Raw genomic sequence first — 17395 nt, forward strand, 5'->3', positions numbered from 1 at the left:
GTTAAAAGAACTGTGCATAAACAAATGTTCACAAACCTCAATGAACTGAAGCAACGTTGTAACAAAGATCGTGTGAGAGAGAGGTTTGTGGCTACACGTGATTCTATAAGCTTTTAAATCATGGGTGTATTTTCACACGAGTCCATAAAGTGCAGTAAAAGAAAACTCTTACAACTGTAGCTTTCACGTCACATTCTGGTCTGTTAAATATTCTATTCATTATATACTTCTGGTATGACTGGAACTAACAAATTGCCAAAGTGGAGTGTTGGAGTGTAACAGGTTCCCTTGAAACCTCCCCGGTTTTTATGTAGAACCAATTTGGCCTAAAGGTTAATCTTCTTTACACAAATTTGACTTCAGATTTGAGAAATATTTTTACCATTTAAATCCTATTTGTACATTCTATTTCTTCACCATCACTTTAAATATGACATATACTTATGTTTAGGTTCGGTTTATTAAAAGATAGAAGACAAAAATACCAATAAAGAAATCTTTCTGAAATCCAAAGACCTATGGGGACAAGCCAGTCGACCAACTGTTGCTTAGCTAATAAAAAGCTGCCTGGGAGCTCAGACAGAGTTGTGCATTTTACATGAGTAGTAATTAGAAAGAAGAATACAAAACTCAGATGTCCCTGGGGAACATGTCTTAATGGACCAGATCATTTGGCCATCAGTTAGAGACAGGAGGTCCCAAATCACAGCGTTAGCGCTAACGTAGCCGTGACAGGCCATCGGGGAAAAGATGAATGACACCGACTAGTCTTCCCTGTGCATTTATATACGAGCACAGCCAGGATGAAAGAGCTAATACTGAATAAGACGACTCATGTTTCTGCTATTAGAAATGGGTGCTCCCTTTGCATGTTGCAACTAGGCTCTAAAGATTTCCTCTGAAGCGACAGGCTTGATGACTCTCAGAGGAAATCAAGTTCTCCCTTTCACAGTTTGCTCAAATATAAACGATTCTCACTTGGGTAAAGCTCAGAGGTTTAACTTAATGAGTGATGCATTCACTAACCTTTAAAGAAAAAGCTACGTGTAAGGCAAACAACCAAAAGGGGGTAAAAAACAAGGCTCACACTCAACTGTAGTTCTGTTTTGTTTGTATTTTATATAGAAGGAAATGCAGTAAATTATACACCTGAGCTCATCAAACCGCTACCTGGAGCATGAAAGAGTCCATAGCATGTCTTGCTTACATTTTTGTAGCAAAGAGCAAAACAGAGGCAAAATAAAATATAATAAGAAATCTAGAAATCTCTGGAGGCTTCCACACTACATCTTGGTGACACATCCCCCAGCCTTAACACCATCTATTTTCCCATTTCTCCCTGCTCATGTTTCCTCACGTCAACTCGCACTGAGGCACGAGCGATGTACCTGCTGCAGCCCGGAGACAACAGGCAGCCATATGCTGATAAAGTAGGGAAAAGTAAAGGTGCTATGGGCACAGCTGTGGTTCACAGGCAGGATTTCAAACCACAATCAGTGACGACTGTAGTGCCAACAGGTAAATAAAGCACAGGGAAATAAATGGCTTGTAGGAACAAATCCAATGGCACTGCGCAGTGAGTGGGTTTTCTGTCTACTTACAGCTCATGATGATTATGCCTTTTGGTTATTCTCCATTATTTTACATTCCCTCAACTCTCAAGAACACAAGTCTACAAAATCTTTTCTCTTTGTCGCAGTAAAGTTCAGTTCAGCCTTCAGAGACTGATACTATCCACCATGATACAGAGGCCAAAGCCAAGATGTCTGGGTACACAGGAAGTCTAATCATAGGTTGACTGAATTATTGCTTTTATCTTGTGTCTCTGTGAATAAAACGCTATTGACTTGTTTACAACCAAAGTGAGCTTTGATATCAAAGCTTTCTGTTATTACACCAGTGTGGAGCCCTGGAAGTGAAAAACACAGTACTTCATTTTTCAGCTTTTGTAATAAGCATTAGTTACTGTACTGGGCAAAAAGCCTCGAGCCACACCTTGGAAAAAAACAAAACAAAAAGGTGAGGAAATAGGTGCAGTGATTTATTGAATCGTGCAAACACACACGGACATACAGTATATGAAGCAAAAAAAGCAGCATCTGTACAATTCTAATGAGCTTAAAGTCAATATTTGGAACGACTAACATTACTCTTCTCATGGGAGTGACAGTGCAGCGTCAACTCACATTCTCTGCTAAGACATGCAATTTTCTATAGACGTCAATAACTAGCGTTTTGGATAAAGACCGGTAGTAATGGATAGCCCGGAAAATATGTCTGTGAAGGTTCTCAGTCATCCAGGTCATCGTAGTCAAAGGAGCTTGCAAAGAAAAGCGTCTGGACTTCTTTAAGTTGCTTGAAGACGTTTCACCTCTCATCCAAGAAGCTTCTTCAGTTCTAAGGTCAAATGGTGGAGAGTCCCAGATATAAACCTAGTGACAGATGGTTTGAAAGAGGAGTGAAAGAAGCCATCTATGTCCACTGTGAGCGACCATCTTTGAACAGAGGCGGGGGTTTACGACACCAACTCTCTGCCATCTATAATCCAGTTTTGAGATCCCTTCCCAGACGCCTTAACGCCCACTCACATCCTGGGCCATCTGACCTCAGGAATTCGCATGATAAGGTGGGGCCAGGTTTCACAATGAGCTCACCCGAAACTCTGGCTGATTGGGACCCACACCCAGTTTCACACCTTGGCTCAGGTGATTAGAGGATCATCAGGGGGTCCTTTTGTCCCTCTGTGGGGGGATACTCCCACTAGGTTTATATCTGGGACTCTCCACCATTTGACCTTATAACTGAAGAAGCTTCTCGGATGAGAGGTGAAACGTCTTCAAGCAACTTAAAGAAGTCCAGACGCTTTTCTTTGCAAGCTCCTTTGATAGCCCGGAAAGAAAACGTGTTATTAACTGTGCTGAATTGTATGAATTGTGCTCATCTTGAAAAAGCTCCTTCAGGTAAAGATGAGATAATAATGTTCACTTTGTGCTGCACTTTTAGATTTCTTGGTGAGATGCCATTGCTTGGCCAACACTAAACATCCCATTCATTCATTTTCAATACACTGGTGAGTGCCATTTAGATAAATTTGCATGCTATCTGACGTGGATTCGTCTATAACTTCAGGGTCATTGTAGTATGACGTCTATGGCAGCAATAATAACTAACAATAAGTGGTTAGATTGGGGAAAAAAACATGACGATAATCTAATAACTAATTTCCACTGTCACAATGCTATAGTCTCTGCATTGCTAGCAGTTGCTCACAGACTGTGTCTAGTCTTGAACAGTTGCCATATCAGTTCATCTGACTTAACTACTATCCAACATTTTAACTAAATAAATGGAAAGCGTCCAACTGTTAATGTCATGTTAACTGAAAAACACAACCTAAATTCTAACAAAGTGAAGGCTTCTACTTGGTCTCGCAGTGGATTTCCAAAATTTTATGGTGTGATATGGAATGATCAAATCAGACACGAGAGAGTTCAGTCTTTTAGAAAGAGAAAATGCTATTTGCACTGACAAACTACATAGCTGATGCAACTAACAGTGGGTTGAAACAACAAACGCATATTTTTCAGAAGTCTTTGGAAACATTTAACAGTCATTTCAGATTTGATTCCCAGCGTCATGACCAGTTTCAGAGTCTATAAATCTTGGGGTTGTCACATAACTAAAAACAGCAGGAAAAAAAAGAAGCTATATGCAAGGAGCTTAGTTTAGCATGAGGGGACGGAGTTCTGAGGTAAGCACAGGTTGGGGTGACACGCATAAATGCATCAGTTTTCACTCTAGACACCCATTGCTAAAACAAAGCACAAAAAAATAAAAAAAAGAGTGAGAAAATGCCACATCTCGCGGAAAATGGCCTGACACAAACCTGCAATCAGCTTTAAATGCTTAATTTCTTCCATAGGCACAGCATCCTATAGCTAAATTCACACAGTCTTCAAATATCTCAACCCAAAGCGCTATACAACTGAACATAAAGTTGGTTGTGGATAAGCCAAAGGGGAGAGATAAGAAAGAACATTTTTAATCCTACGCCACAGAGGAGAAAATCATTCAGTTGTTCAGCTGGAGTTTCACACTTGGGCAGACAACTGTGGCAGTTATAAATATCTCTATCACGAGCCGGGATCTGTATATGTGGAGAGAGCTGAACTGCCATCGGCAGGGCTGGGCTTCTAAAAATAGCAGGCAGGTTGGTTGGCAGGCAGCAAGCCGACTCTGACTGTCTCTACTGGATTTGATTAGGCCTGAAGAAGCTCTGCCCGCCCACCCCCAACACTCACCCAACTGTGTGTGTGTGTTGGACAGCATTTCTTTTCCAAAGGCATAGCTCTTTCTCACTGCACACAGCCATAGGCACACTCGTCTACGGTTTCAAAAGTGCTTACATTAGCTTTTCTCAAGCACGATTCAATTTTCCTTGTTGCCAGGATGTTTAAGATGAATGTCTTGGAATATGTGTGTGTCTGGGACTTACCGACAATCTGAAAATAAATAAAACCTTGCTCAAGTTATGACATAGTAATGGTGTGTTATGAGGTTCAAAAGGTAACAAAAAAAGAATAAATCCTGGAAAGGTTTTTGAAGTTTGCTGAGTCGATGCTTCCTGAAGAGATTTCGAAAATTTAGCTCCTAAACTCATAAGAACTAACGAGTGTTTCTACATTAACGGATACAGAATCATCTAGATTTATGTTTATAACCACAACCTCACACAGTATTACTAGTTTGAGGATATTTTAACTAAATATTCACATGAGCTGAACCCCATTTGAACCCATCGGCTCGGGCACGTGTTTGAAATGTGTGTCATGTGTTGTCTGGTTTCCATTTACATCCTATTCAAAAATCTAAAATTTCCATTGTTGTGTATATAAGCATGAGTGAATGTTTGTAACAATGTTTCAGACCATTTAACTTCTTTTCCCTTGTTTGTTTTTTTAGTCTGAACTGCTAAACTGATTTTTCTAAACTTAAGCTGTCATTTGCACTCTTCTGTCACTGTCTGTGATTATGTAGCCACAATCTTTGACACCGTAGTGTTTTTACACAACTGCTGTTGAGTGTCTTTGTGGACTTTAGTCCTATATGAGCTGAGAAGACCATGATGAATTTAAAACTAACCAATAATGAATAGTTTTTTTTATTGAAATGATCAAAAAGCAGAAAGAAAAGACTTCAGATCCAAAGAGACTCAATACACAGAAACAGCAGATAGCTGTGCAGACAGATTGCTGGCTATTGCATTAGCATGCTGAGGAAGTCACAAACAATTCCAGCCTGACAGATGTTATTATTCTTTCACAAAAACATTATCCAAGTGCAAATCTATAGGCTACAGGCTGTTATCATTTTCACTCAGTGGAAGACTAAGGCACAGCTAAAGAAATCTGACAAATAGAGCAGGTTTTAGGCCTAGACAGAGTTTCTTTGGTTCGGATCATTTCTGCTGAAGTCTCTTAATTCACCGAAGCCACCTGAGGGTCCTGAATGTGTGGACAATTCCACTGAAAGCTGGTGAAAATGACTTGCTTGTAGCTGGACAACGAAGTCATTCTTTAGAAGGAACAAAATGTTAGTATTTTAAGGTTTTAATATTTTGTTTGAAGTGTTTTAGAGGTGTTGATTCAACTGATAATCAGAATGATGCCTTCACATTATTACTGCCATGCAATGCTGTGAAGCTACTCAGGAAGACCTCAGGAAGCTACAGATCAGGGATGAGGTTTACTTTATAAACCAACAGTGAAATTGTTGAACAGACACAATTATACATAAAGTATAAGCAGAGAATAGAAAAGGCTCTGAGCATCAAATCCACTTTGGGAGCCCCTATCAGAGACATTACTGCAGAAATGTCTTCAATAATAACCACCTGCAATGAGACTATTTCATTTCATATTTGGCTGGGTTAGGAGGTGCAAGTCGCATAGAAAATTGTGCACTCTAAGACCCCTGATTCGGGCACAAGGAAGCCCGGTAAAAGCTTTCTCTGTCCTAGAATGTTTCCCTCAGAGGAGCACATACATCTACACTCTAACCTCAATCTCTATACTCCAATAATGTGGCATTATGAATAGGAGAGCAAAATTGCACTGGATGCAGTCTCACAGCACGCTGGACATTTGGCGTTTTGAAGATAATCGTCGAACGTGTCTGAGGGGCCAGCCTATTTCTGTAGCACAGCTTCCCCTCGAAATGCCCCTGATGACATCGAGCGAGCGCCAAAGAAAGGTTCACAGGAGGGCTAAGTGAATGAACTGGACTGCACACCAGCCGGTGTTATAGTGAGTCATGCACAATCACAAAAGTGGGATTACTGTTACTCAGGTCACCCTACACTAGAATCCACACAAAAAACTCTGCAGCTGCTCCCACTCCAAGTAAGTTTCATGTTTTCAACAGAGACAAGCACATCAGATGTTTGTGTCCACGACCAAGGTTCTGGCACCACAATCAAATAGAACTGAGCTTCACGAGGTGATGGACTCCCACTCAGGACAGACTGAAGCATAAAGCTATGGTGACGAGGTGAGTAAAGTAATTGACAGTGTCAAGGAAACCCAGTTAAGGACATGCCCTCGCTCTCGCAGGAGATGAGTGCCTGAAGATTTGAAGATAATCGGGAAAAACGGCACATCCGAGCAGCCACGTCTCCTTCACCTACTGTGGATCCATTCCACCCTGACAGCACACACACATTTTCAAGCCCACAGGCATTTGCAGTTTGGTAGAAGCATTGAAAAACAGGTGTTAAGATTGAGCGATGGAAGGTCAGTGAGATAAACATGTGGACTCCTCCTGTGCTGAATACAGATCAGTCATGATTGATTGCACTTACTCATAGTCTGCAAATATTCATGCCAAGAAACACAACAGTGCCAGATAACACATTGACCATATTTACAAAACATGAAGGAATATGATTTATTGAAGAAAGCGTGTAGAAGCATATGCCTGTCAGTTAATAGTAGACAAATTTGGTATAGGTGCTAGAAACAAATTCACACTTCACTGGCCCAGCAAAGACGGAGATACACAGAGAACAGGGTACTGTAGTGCCAAGCCAGTTTGGCTAGAAGGGTTTCAATTTCCGGTGCATCTGTCCATCCATCCCCCGGCCAAAAACCGTTATTATCAGCTAATACAAATTCTCTCTCATCCAATCACACGCACACACAATGACGAATTAACAGTATTCATATAACAGTAGCTGTATGCTAAAAGGCACTAAAACATGGAGAGAGTTCATAAAGGATGATCAAATGGTTAGAAAGCCATCTCGTTACAATAGCAATGTTTAAAGTTTCTACGATGTAAACACTTCTTCTTCACTGGGTTTGTGAATTCATGTGGGTTGCTACTATGTCTTACCAATATAGAAAGAGAAGACGAATGGACGAGAGAAGACATATGGAAGAAAGCGCTGCTGGCATTCACGCATAAATTGCTTCCCAGAAACAACCATGTCGCAAAAATATCAATATTGGACAATCCCATAAAACCACAGATTGGATTTAATAACAGCAATTATTGTGCTCAGTGCCAAATTCGGCTCTCTGCAATATCTGTGCAACTGCATAATGGTTAAAATCGGTAAATGAATGCTGTCAATGCAAATGCTAAAAAAGGGCAACATTTAATGAGGTTCAAATGATTCGTCGTTACCAAGCTAGTTACTATGAATATGGTTATGGCAAGTTTGGAATTTAAGTTTTTAAATGAATTTGGAAAAAAGACCAACCTTATACAGTTTATCCAGGTTAGCAGGTGAGCTAATGTTAAATAACTTTAGCCAAAACAGAGGAGCTCAGGGTCAGATGTGACCCCCAAAATCAATAATGAATTCAATGTCCTTCTGATGTTGGCCGTTCTTGTCCCCTCGACGCTGATCAAATTCCAGTTGGTAGAGGCTTCGCTGGATAAAACCGGGTTTTGTCTCACAAACATGAGCATATCTGCTCACGCAAACAAATTTCTTGCCAACCCAATGCAGCAGCAGCTAGCTGGGTTGCTTGTTCACTCTACTTCATGAAGCCACATCATCCTTTGTTTCCTACCTTTATGCTGGAATCTGTCTTGTACTGTGAGCCTTTGTCCTATGTAATGTATGTTATGTAATGTATGTAATTGCTGTTCCGTGTTGATGCTACGGGGTATTAAAGTTGCGAAAAGCATGTTTAAATTTCAATGTCCGTCAAGAACGTCTGAGATGTTACACGCCAAACTTGACCTCTATGGGTGCTTTTACACATATATCCTCCTGTTTCTGCTTTGATTTTTATTTGAGTCTACTAGCGTTTACATTGGTGACGTCACACAGAGTGCCTGTTTTAGGGATGGCGTCCTCTATCATCCTGTGTCAAGGGGTGAAATCAAATTCTTTTGACTGACAGTAAGCCGTGCAGCACATGAACCTTTTATGTCCCCTTTCTCTGGTGTCATAACGAGGTCAGTGATATGAAAGAGGCTATAAAAACATAAACAGCGTACATCTCAATATAGATCTGTATATTAAAGGAATACATTTACCTGATGGTCACCACTACTGATCTAATGGCTTAAGCAATCTTTTTCCTTTTTACTCAAAATAAACCAACTGGGCTTGACTGCTCCTTACAATCAAACAGATTTATTACTATGTAAGCTTGTTTACTAATACTAAAACAACAAAGCTGCTCTCATAAAATCTTGTGGTTTGCCATTAAAGCTTTAAAGCCAATGAACTTTAGCAGAGTGCACTTGAAAACAAATCAGCTGCTTCGTTTTGATCAACGTGGAGTCGGTACGAGCAAATTCTGTTTCTGTCATTAAGGAACCCACCCACATTTCTGCATGTTTCAGAGCTCATTATTATATAACATGTAGCAGAAGCTGGGGTAACTTCCTAGGGAAAGTATTTGTGCTAACCCCTTCCAAAGCCAAAGAAGTCGGTGGGTCCAACTTTGGGTGACGGATTGTTGTGGTGTTGTACTGATGCTGGCACTCTTATTGTTTTATTTTGGTGGAAATGCGTGAAACAGACTCTGGATTGTCCACTTTTACAGCAACGGTGCCTCTTAAGCAGTCCATACATGGTCCACACCCGATTTTGACTGAAAGCTTTCAAGACATACAAACACACAGCTTGTTAGAAAAATCACAGTTATTAATATTCTGTGTACAGTCATCCAAGAATGATAGAATCCACTCAACCCAACTTATTTGCTGGGATGTTGAACAATGCCATACCTGTTCCTCCCTTGTACGTCAAAATGCATTAAAAGTGTGCTGGGTCCTGTAGGTTTGAGTCAAAGTGCTGAAAACAATACACCCTATAACAACAATGAGTCATACAGCTGCAAACCCAGAATAAATTTGCTATAGCATGCAGGCATAGGCGTCTATTGTGCACACAGTGAAATGAATCACTCTGGTGTCTACTGCATGTCCAACAATACATCTACAAGAAAGAAAAGAAAAAGCTCACGTCCTTACAACCTGCTCAAAGGCAGAACTCTAGCACGACCAGAGTCTCTTTGTAATTGTCTTTTTATGGAGGTTCGTGCACCATATTCTGCTTTTAAACCCAGAATCAAACTCTGCCTCTAATAAGCCTAACCACCGATTAAAATGTCCAGCCCATCTTAAACAATGGATATTTAACAACTTATCCAGCAAATCCAAAAAGAGTTTTACCAGAAAAAGTGTTATGCAAAATGAGAAAGAGATAGTACAGAATGAAGAAAAGAATAAAAAAAATCTTCATGCATCCGATCCAACAAGATACAATCAATGACAGTTGGCCTAGCGTCATTGAGAATACTGTTACGGCCCTAGCAGGGCCTCTCTCTCTCCTGAGGGTGCCTGTGTGGGCGTGTCCCACTACCTCCTGCCTGAGGTGCCACCTTTCCCTCCTGTACAGCCGACTCCCATCAGCAATTAAAGGCATTTAAGCCCAGAGCAGGGTGAGCTCTGGGCCAGAGTGCCATTTGTGTGGGTACAGCTAGTGAGCTGAGTGTTTGTGGTGTTTCCAGCTAGTGAGCTGTATTTTGTGGTGTTTCCAGCTAGTGAACTGTGTTTTGTGGTGTTTCCAGCTGGTGAGCTGCGTTTTCCTTTTGACTTTTTGGCATTACTGACCAACGCCTGAGTTTTGTTTGTGTTACTTTTATGGTGATAGCGGCTTTTCCGTCTCTTTTAGTTGAATTACTTCAATAAAACCGTTTCATTTTACTGTTTCTGACCCGGTCACTTTTGTTACTCCCCCCTCACCGCCTAGACCCCCCAGGGGAACGTAACAAGTGGGGGCTCGTCCGGGATATTTGAAAAGGGAGTTCTGTGTTGGATATGGGTTTTTTTTTATTATCTCGCTTTGTCACCTTTTAGAGATTCATAACTTCCCAGTTAAGGTAGGTGAGTGTCCAGCTGAGCTTTCTGAGTTCCTCCTTCAGGCACTCTTTTGTTATTTTGCCTTTGTTATTTTTGGAGTAATCCTGGGTGGGGATTAATTCTCTGTTGGGGGTAGGCAATTCAGGGCTCCGGTCGCTGAAGTTCTGCCTTTAAAGTTGCCTCGAGCCCAGCACGCTCCGGAAGATAGGCAGGGCAAGGTTTTGGAACTGGGTAAGTTGTTTTGTTAAGGTGTGTGGCGAGAGCTAAGTTGGTCAGCTAAAGTAAGTTGTGTAGTGGTCTGTTAATTGTCTTAATTAGGTTGTGTTTTTCTAACCCTTCACCATCCCCAAAATGGTTGACACAGCTGTTAGTGTACAGGTGTCTAGAGGCTTGTTTGTGAGCAATAACATTCACCTGGTTCCAGACTTCTGTGAATCCAGTGTTCACAGCTTTTTCAGTGTGTTCGAACGCCTGGCAACTGCACTGCAGTGGCCTCAAGATGTGTGGGGGGTGATGTTGCTGTGTCGGTTGACAGGTAAGGCTCAAGCAGCGTGTTCTGGTCTGTCTAGGCAGGACGGCCTGGTTTATGGAAAGATCAAAAGTGCCGTCCTCCAAGCCTATGAACTGGTACCTGAGGCCTACAGGCAGCATTTTCGAGGGTTGGAGTTGGCGCAGGGACAGTCCTATCTTGACTTCGCCAGGGAGAAGGTGAGGCTCTTTGATAGGTGGTGTGCGGCAAGCCAGGTTAATGATGTGGGGTCCATACGTGAGCTTATGCTGGTGGAGGATTTTAAAAACTCTGTTCCTAAGTCTGTGGCCCTTTATTTAAGTGAACAGAGGGTTACAACTCTACAGCAAGCTGCCACCCTGGCAGATGAGTTTAAGCTGACTCCTACAGCAAGTGCGGTAGGACAGGATATCCCTCTGCACTATAGCGCAGCCTGGACAGGTCAAAGTGGGCCAGCTAAGAAGGAAAACGCAGTTATAGTGTTAAGACCTAGGCCCAAACTGTGTTTTTTTTCTGTCACAAGCCTGGCCATGTGGTTGCCAATTGTGTCAGACTGGCACTCAAACAGAAAGCCCACTCAACACGAAAGGGGCCTGTTTTGAGTAAAGTCAGTCGTGGCTCTCAAACTGAGAAGCCTGCCAGGCCTACTAAAAGGCTAAACCTGGAGCACAGTTGCTCGGTAGCATCCCGTAACCAGTGTACGAGGCCAACTAACCCTGAGCTGCCGTTGGTTGACCCTTTTTCCGGTTCATGTTTAAAACAGAGTGCCATTTGTGTGGGTACAGCTAGTGAGCTGAGTGTTTGTGGTGTTTCCAGCTAGTGAGCTGCGTTTTCCTTTTGACTTTTTGGCATTACTGACCAACGCCTGAGTTTTGTTTGTGTTACTTTTATGGTGATAGCGGCTTGTCCGTCTCTTTTAGTTGAATTACTTCAATAAAACTGTTTCATTTTACTGTTTTGCCTCCTTGACTCCTTTTTCTGACCCGGTCACTTTTGTTACTCCCCCCTCACCGCCTAGACCCCCCCAGGGGAACGTAACAATACATAAAACTCTGTCTAGGAAGTACAGAAAATTAAAATAGAATTTTGATAATAAGATGTTCTCTCTGAACAAACTAATATTGCAGCTGCTTTTGACCTTGCACTGCAGATTATCCAAACCATAAACAAAAAGGCTCAAAACACAAAGATATCCTGTCATTTAAATTCCAGCTCCATATTTTTGTTCTTTGTCTCTGCTGGAGTTACTCTGCATGATTCCAAATAATCCTCATGCATCTCATCCTGGGCACTGGTGCAGTCCCTCAGTTCATCCCCTGTCTGAAAAAAGCTGTTTACTTTCCTTTCCCCTCCCTTCATGCCAGCTCGAACAACAGGTGGGTGGGGCCTCTTTGCTCATAGCTAAAGCTTTGCATCTGAGGTGAATATATTAGGAATTTCTTCTCTCACCTGGTTAACAGGAATTATTTATACATACACCAACCCAATTTTCTTAAATTCTTGGCCATGTATGATATGAGCTTCAACTATTAATAATTGTATATACTTAATAAAAAGAAATTTTACATTTTGTTTTAAGTTTTTTCTGTTTAGATGGCCATTAATCACACAAAACACACAAAAAACAAATATAATAAGCAGTTTTGCATTATGCAGTATAACCAAATCTTTACATTAAGTTAAAGAAATATAGTATAAAGCACAATATCCACTTTTTGTTCATCTACGATCATTTGGCCCAGTCATTTTTTCCCTTTATAAGATAATGTAAGTGCTAGACAAGTCCTTGCAGAAGCTTCTAAGTTCACCAAGGCTTAGACTATGAAAAAAGGTTTTTCTTTTTTTTTCCCCCTCCCAACAATTAGTCATCATCCTATCAAACTTTTCAATGGAAAAGATGTGTTCGGTAGCACATGTGAACATCAAACAAAATATGTATTCTCTGGATGATTCATACAGGACAAAGCTTTCACAGGTATTGTGGCATTGTGACTTTCAAAGGCAACACAATGCAGTCTCCACACTTGCAGGTGTCTGCTGTGCTACAGGTGAACCCTCAGCAACTAGACTCAGTCAGACCGCCCATTTCTACCCTTCAGATACCCACAAGTCCTCAGTGAAACTACATCCCCTGCTGATCCTGTGCATTCTCATTCTGCCGGTCTCCTTTCCACCACTCTTTATTACCTAGTCTAATTTATTCTCCTGTTCACTCTTGCTATTTTTGTACAAAAACCTAAGATGTTCTCCTCGTGTCTACAACTCAGATTCAATGAGCAGAGTGCATCAGGAGCCAAGATGTATTACCATCCACATAAACACACTGCTTCCACAGACATTTACAAGGAAGTCTAATTGACAGTAAATTGTGCAAAACCATGCACACACAGTATACAGAGCTATTGGTGTGAACAGGAAGAGAGACAGAGGCAAAGTAAGAAAGTAAAGAAACTAGCCAGAGATACTTATCATTTGAGAAAAGGTGCAGTGAGATTGGACAAGGATGAAAATGGATTTTCACTAAACCATACAACAAGCCAGAAAGCACAAGAAACAGACTGTTTGCATTTTGAACTGAGCAAAGGTTTCCTTTCTTCCCCACGCACTTCAGAGAGGCTTTTATTTAGTCACCTTAATGTGGCTGTACTCAGCCTTGCTGGACTCGCTGCCGACGGGCTTGGTTTCAGCCCTGGGTTTGAGGACTTGGCGGAGGGGACTGGAGATTGGTAAGCCCGTCACACTGATTCCATCTGTTGACAAAGCACAGCAAAACACAGTCAGAAAAAAACAAGAAATCATTAAATTGAGGTTGGCAGAGCATTTGCATCATTTGTGGTTCGAGTATTTCTACAACTGTTGGGTATCATTATAAAATATCGTCGCTCCTGAGGTTCCTTCGTGGGGTAGTGCTTAGAAAGCTCAGAAAGACCTAAATTAGATCTGATGCAAACCAAAACAACTGTTTAGTGTTTTTAAACTTTTGACAGACAATTCACTCAGCATGGCAGGTCTACAATTTCAGCAGAAGCCAAAACCATGAGGAGCAACACTTACCGTAGTACAGAGACAGTTTAGAGGCTAGTCTTTAATTAAGACCCAAAAGAAAGAAGTGCAGCTAAAATGTTAAAAGAATTGGTACCAAACTATGTGTGAATTTCCTCAAATGTGAACTGAAATCATAAAATGTATTGCTAACTAGTAGTAGTAACTATATTTTACAGACTCTTGCACATATATAGTACCTTGCCGCATCCCAGAATACAATACAAAACAGACCACAGAAGCGTTTTAGCTCAATCTTGCAACGTGAGCCTGATAGTTGGTCTGGATCGAGGTTGGCGATCACCAACGGACCAAACGCACCAGGTGTGAAAACACCCCTGGTCTAATCTGTTAGCATCATTATGTTCTGTATGTGGTCCTGTAAGTGAGGCCTAATTCCAATCTGTCAACTATATGACTACGACTATATGACACACAACATAATTATAAAGGGGGACTCTGTTTCAGGCGTATTCAGACGAAATCTTTATCTAAATCTCTCACATTTCTTCATTCTCTTTTTCTTATTATTTAGTTTAGGCAACTTACATGTTCTATAAAAGGGAGAAAGGTCCTAATTGTATGTGTGCTGCTTCCTCACTACTGGACTCTCACTTCCCTTTCTTGCTGTTAATTGGCTCCTGGTGGTCCCTCCAAAAAGCCAATGGGCGAAACCTGAGCCCCCATCAATACTCTGCATGGGTTATTTTATAGGCTAAGTTGGTACACCTCTGATAACTGCCAGCACACAGCTAAATATTAGTAATACATATTTCTGCATCAGTTACTGTAACTTGCACACATGCTCAAAGATAACTAACTTAATCAGGACAGCAACAATTAGCATGAGCACGACTTGGGGTCAGACGAAATTAGTGGGTACCCTGAAACTAACACACAGTGATGAACCTTTCAAGTTATGCTGTTCCGAAAGGTCTTGATTAACCTTTATGTTCATTCTGTAAGTTCTAGTGTGTAGTGCTGTCAGCATATATTGCATTACACTGAGAGATCTAACAATTTCTCTGCTGTCACTGACATAAAATCATGTCTATACACAGCAGAGGTTTACCCAATGATACAAAATATTAGTGGACTTTATCTCAGCCTGCTGTTATCATTTTTCTTATTAGATAGCAAACATAGTTCATCTATTGCATCACAATTGCTCTACGGCTTTTCTGATTTTCAAACTTTTAAATAACAGAAAATCTGAGATCACTGGGTTTATGGTACTATTTTGTGCATGAGGATATGAATGAATGATTTTATGTCCATGACCTGAGAGAAGCAGCATGGACACAGGAGCAGCTGCACAATCAGCAGCTGTTAGGCACCACCAGAGGGGCTGCTGCGCTTTGAACTCACTGAAACAATACACAAAAATGACGCCCACAGCTTAAGCTCTGACGTCAAAGGAATCATGTCACTCTCCGACGTCAGCAGGATAAAAAGCCCTGCAATTTCCCCCTAGAGAAGGGAAATTACCGGCCTTTGCAGCAGCTTGGGCTATTGGGTTCATGATGGACATATTCACAAACTGTCCAACTCTAAAATAGCTACATAGAAAACCGTTCAATAGAACCACATGGAAGAGGACTTCTGTCAAAGGGACTTGCTTGTACTAAAGGATTACACTACTGTGCTGCTAGAATTCATTTAAGTGAAAATTTGGATTATGCTAAAAATACAACAACAACCAATAAACATGGATATGTTGCATTTCCGACTAACAACTTGGCAGGAAAAACAAATGAATATAGCCGTAACAATTGTGAGCAGATGAGAAAAAATCTTAGTAAAAATAGCAAGAATTCATAAACGGTAGAAAGAACACACAGATTTCCTTCTTGCATATTTTTTTGATGAAATAAATAAGAACAGTTTGTTCAAACACACAGTGCTTCGGGCTCTTTCGTCTCCAACTACAGTCTATTTTAAATAAAGGCCTGATTCTCGATTCGGAACGTGTTAGTAAGGACCCAGGCACTTTTTGAGAAAATTCTCAAACTAATTAATTATCCTCTGCCCACCTGCTGCAGATAAAGGGGACTTTGATCTAACCAGAGGCTTCATTTAGGTACACCTACAATAACAGACTTCTGGGGCCACCTGGGGGCAACAGAAACAAGTTGAGAACACAGCACTGATTTACTTTATCATCAACTTTTATCATCAACTTTTATTGCAAACAAGCTGCTTATTTACACATCTAACAGTTACACTGTTATTCATTTGGAGTCTCTTTTTTCTGGCCACCTGGCAAATGAAAGACAAATAATAACTTGAATCTGGAGAAAAATCTTTTTTTGCTCGACTGTGTTTAACAGCTGGTAGGTAATTGCTTCTTTCTGCAGTTTTGTGCTGAATGAGGAGCTTTTTTCCAGCCAAACAAGAAAGTTGCACCTTATTACCGTGCAAAGATACAGTCGCGCTGTTTTCACTGCGTTGCCACAATAATATGTTTGAGGTGGGTCTAATATCATGTTCATGTAATAAATGTCAGGTGAAATGCAACTTATGTGTAAGTAATTGTATTTTATATTATTGAAGAAAAACTAATTATCATATAATACTGAAGAAAAAAGCAGAACCAACTGTCTCCCGCAGTTATTAGAGCCAATACTGCATATTCTGCTGCAAAGCGTAGCTGCAGGACTCAGATACAAAGCTACTACTGCATTAAAAAAGAAATGAATGATTTATCTTGCTGTAATTTACAACCATAAGTGATATCAGATGGATATTAGCTGAACTACTAAGCAGAGATTTCACAATACCAGCAATTTAATAGCTGGTAAAAAATACCACCAGAAATAAGTAACTCAATACTCGCCCACCAAAAATGGTGCTTTTGTAAATGAAAGCAACAAACCTAGTTGCCTCTTAATGTTAATACAATGGTTAGCACTGTTGCCGCGCAGCAAGAAGGTCCTGAGTTCAATTCCACCATCAGGCCGGGGTCTTTCTGTGTGGAGTTTGCATGGGTACTCCGGCTTCCTCCCACAGTCCAAAGATATGCAGTTAGTGGGGATAGGTTAATTGGTTAATCCAAATTGCCCATAGGTGTGAATGCGGGATTGAATGTAAACGCAAATGGTCACCAGCCCTGCAACAGACTGGTGACCTGTTCAGGGTGTACCCCGCCTCTCGCCCTATGACAGCTGGGATAGGCTCCAGCGCCCCCCCGCGACCCTGAAAAGGATAAGCGGAAGCAGATGGATGGACGAGGTATTACAATGGTTACACTATGACAGCTCAAATATTAGTCACTGCAAATATATTTGTTATTTGTAGTTATGCACTCACTTACGCTCTCCCCGAATTTGCTTGGCTCAACTGGTTGTAGGAGCTGTGTTGCAAACAGGGAATTTGCAGACTGTCCTCTGGTGGACACACTAAGCCACGTCAACAACCTTAACATGATCGGCTTCATGCCCTGGAGGACGGGGCTGTGGC

The 17395-nt window shown here is 41.2% G+C and overlaps 1 protein-coding gene across 1 annotated transcript in view; it reads right to left on the reverse strand.

Annotated features, from left to right (window-relative positions):
* Positions 1-17395, reverse strand: part of trappc9 (trafficking protein particle complex 9) — a gene marked incomplete at its 5' end in the record, with an annotated part of 200264 nt that overhangs the window by 134198 nt on the left and 48671 nt on the right. The window contains 1 exon segment of the mRNA XM_005949770.3: positions 13526-13644. Within this exon segment, the coding sequence (XP_005949832.2) occupies positions 13526-13644 (119 nt within the window).

Source organism: Haplochromis burtoni, unplaced genomic scaffold, assembly GCF_018398535.1.
Source record: "Haplochromis burtoni strain Fernald_Lab_line unplaced genomic scaffold, NCSU_Asbu1 Contig_704, whole genome shotgun sequence".
Lineage (NCBI taxonomy): Eukaryota > Metazoa > Chordata > Actinopteri > Cichliformes > Cichlidae > Haplochromis > Haplochromis burtoni.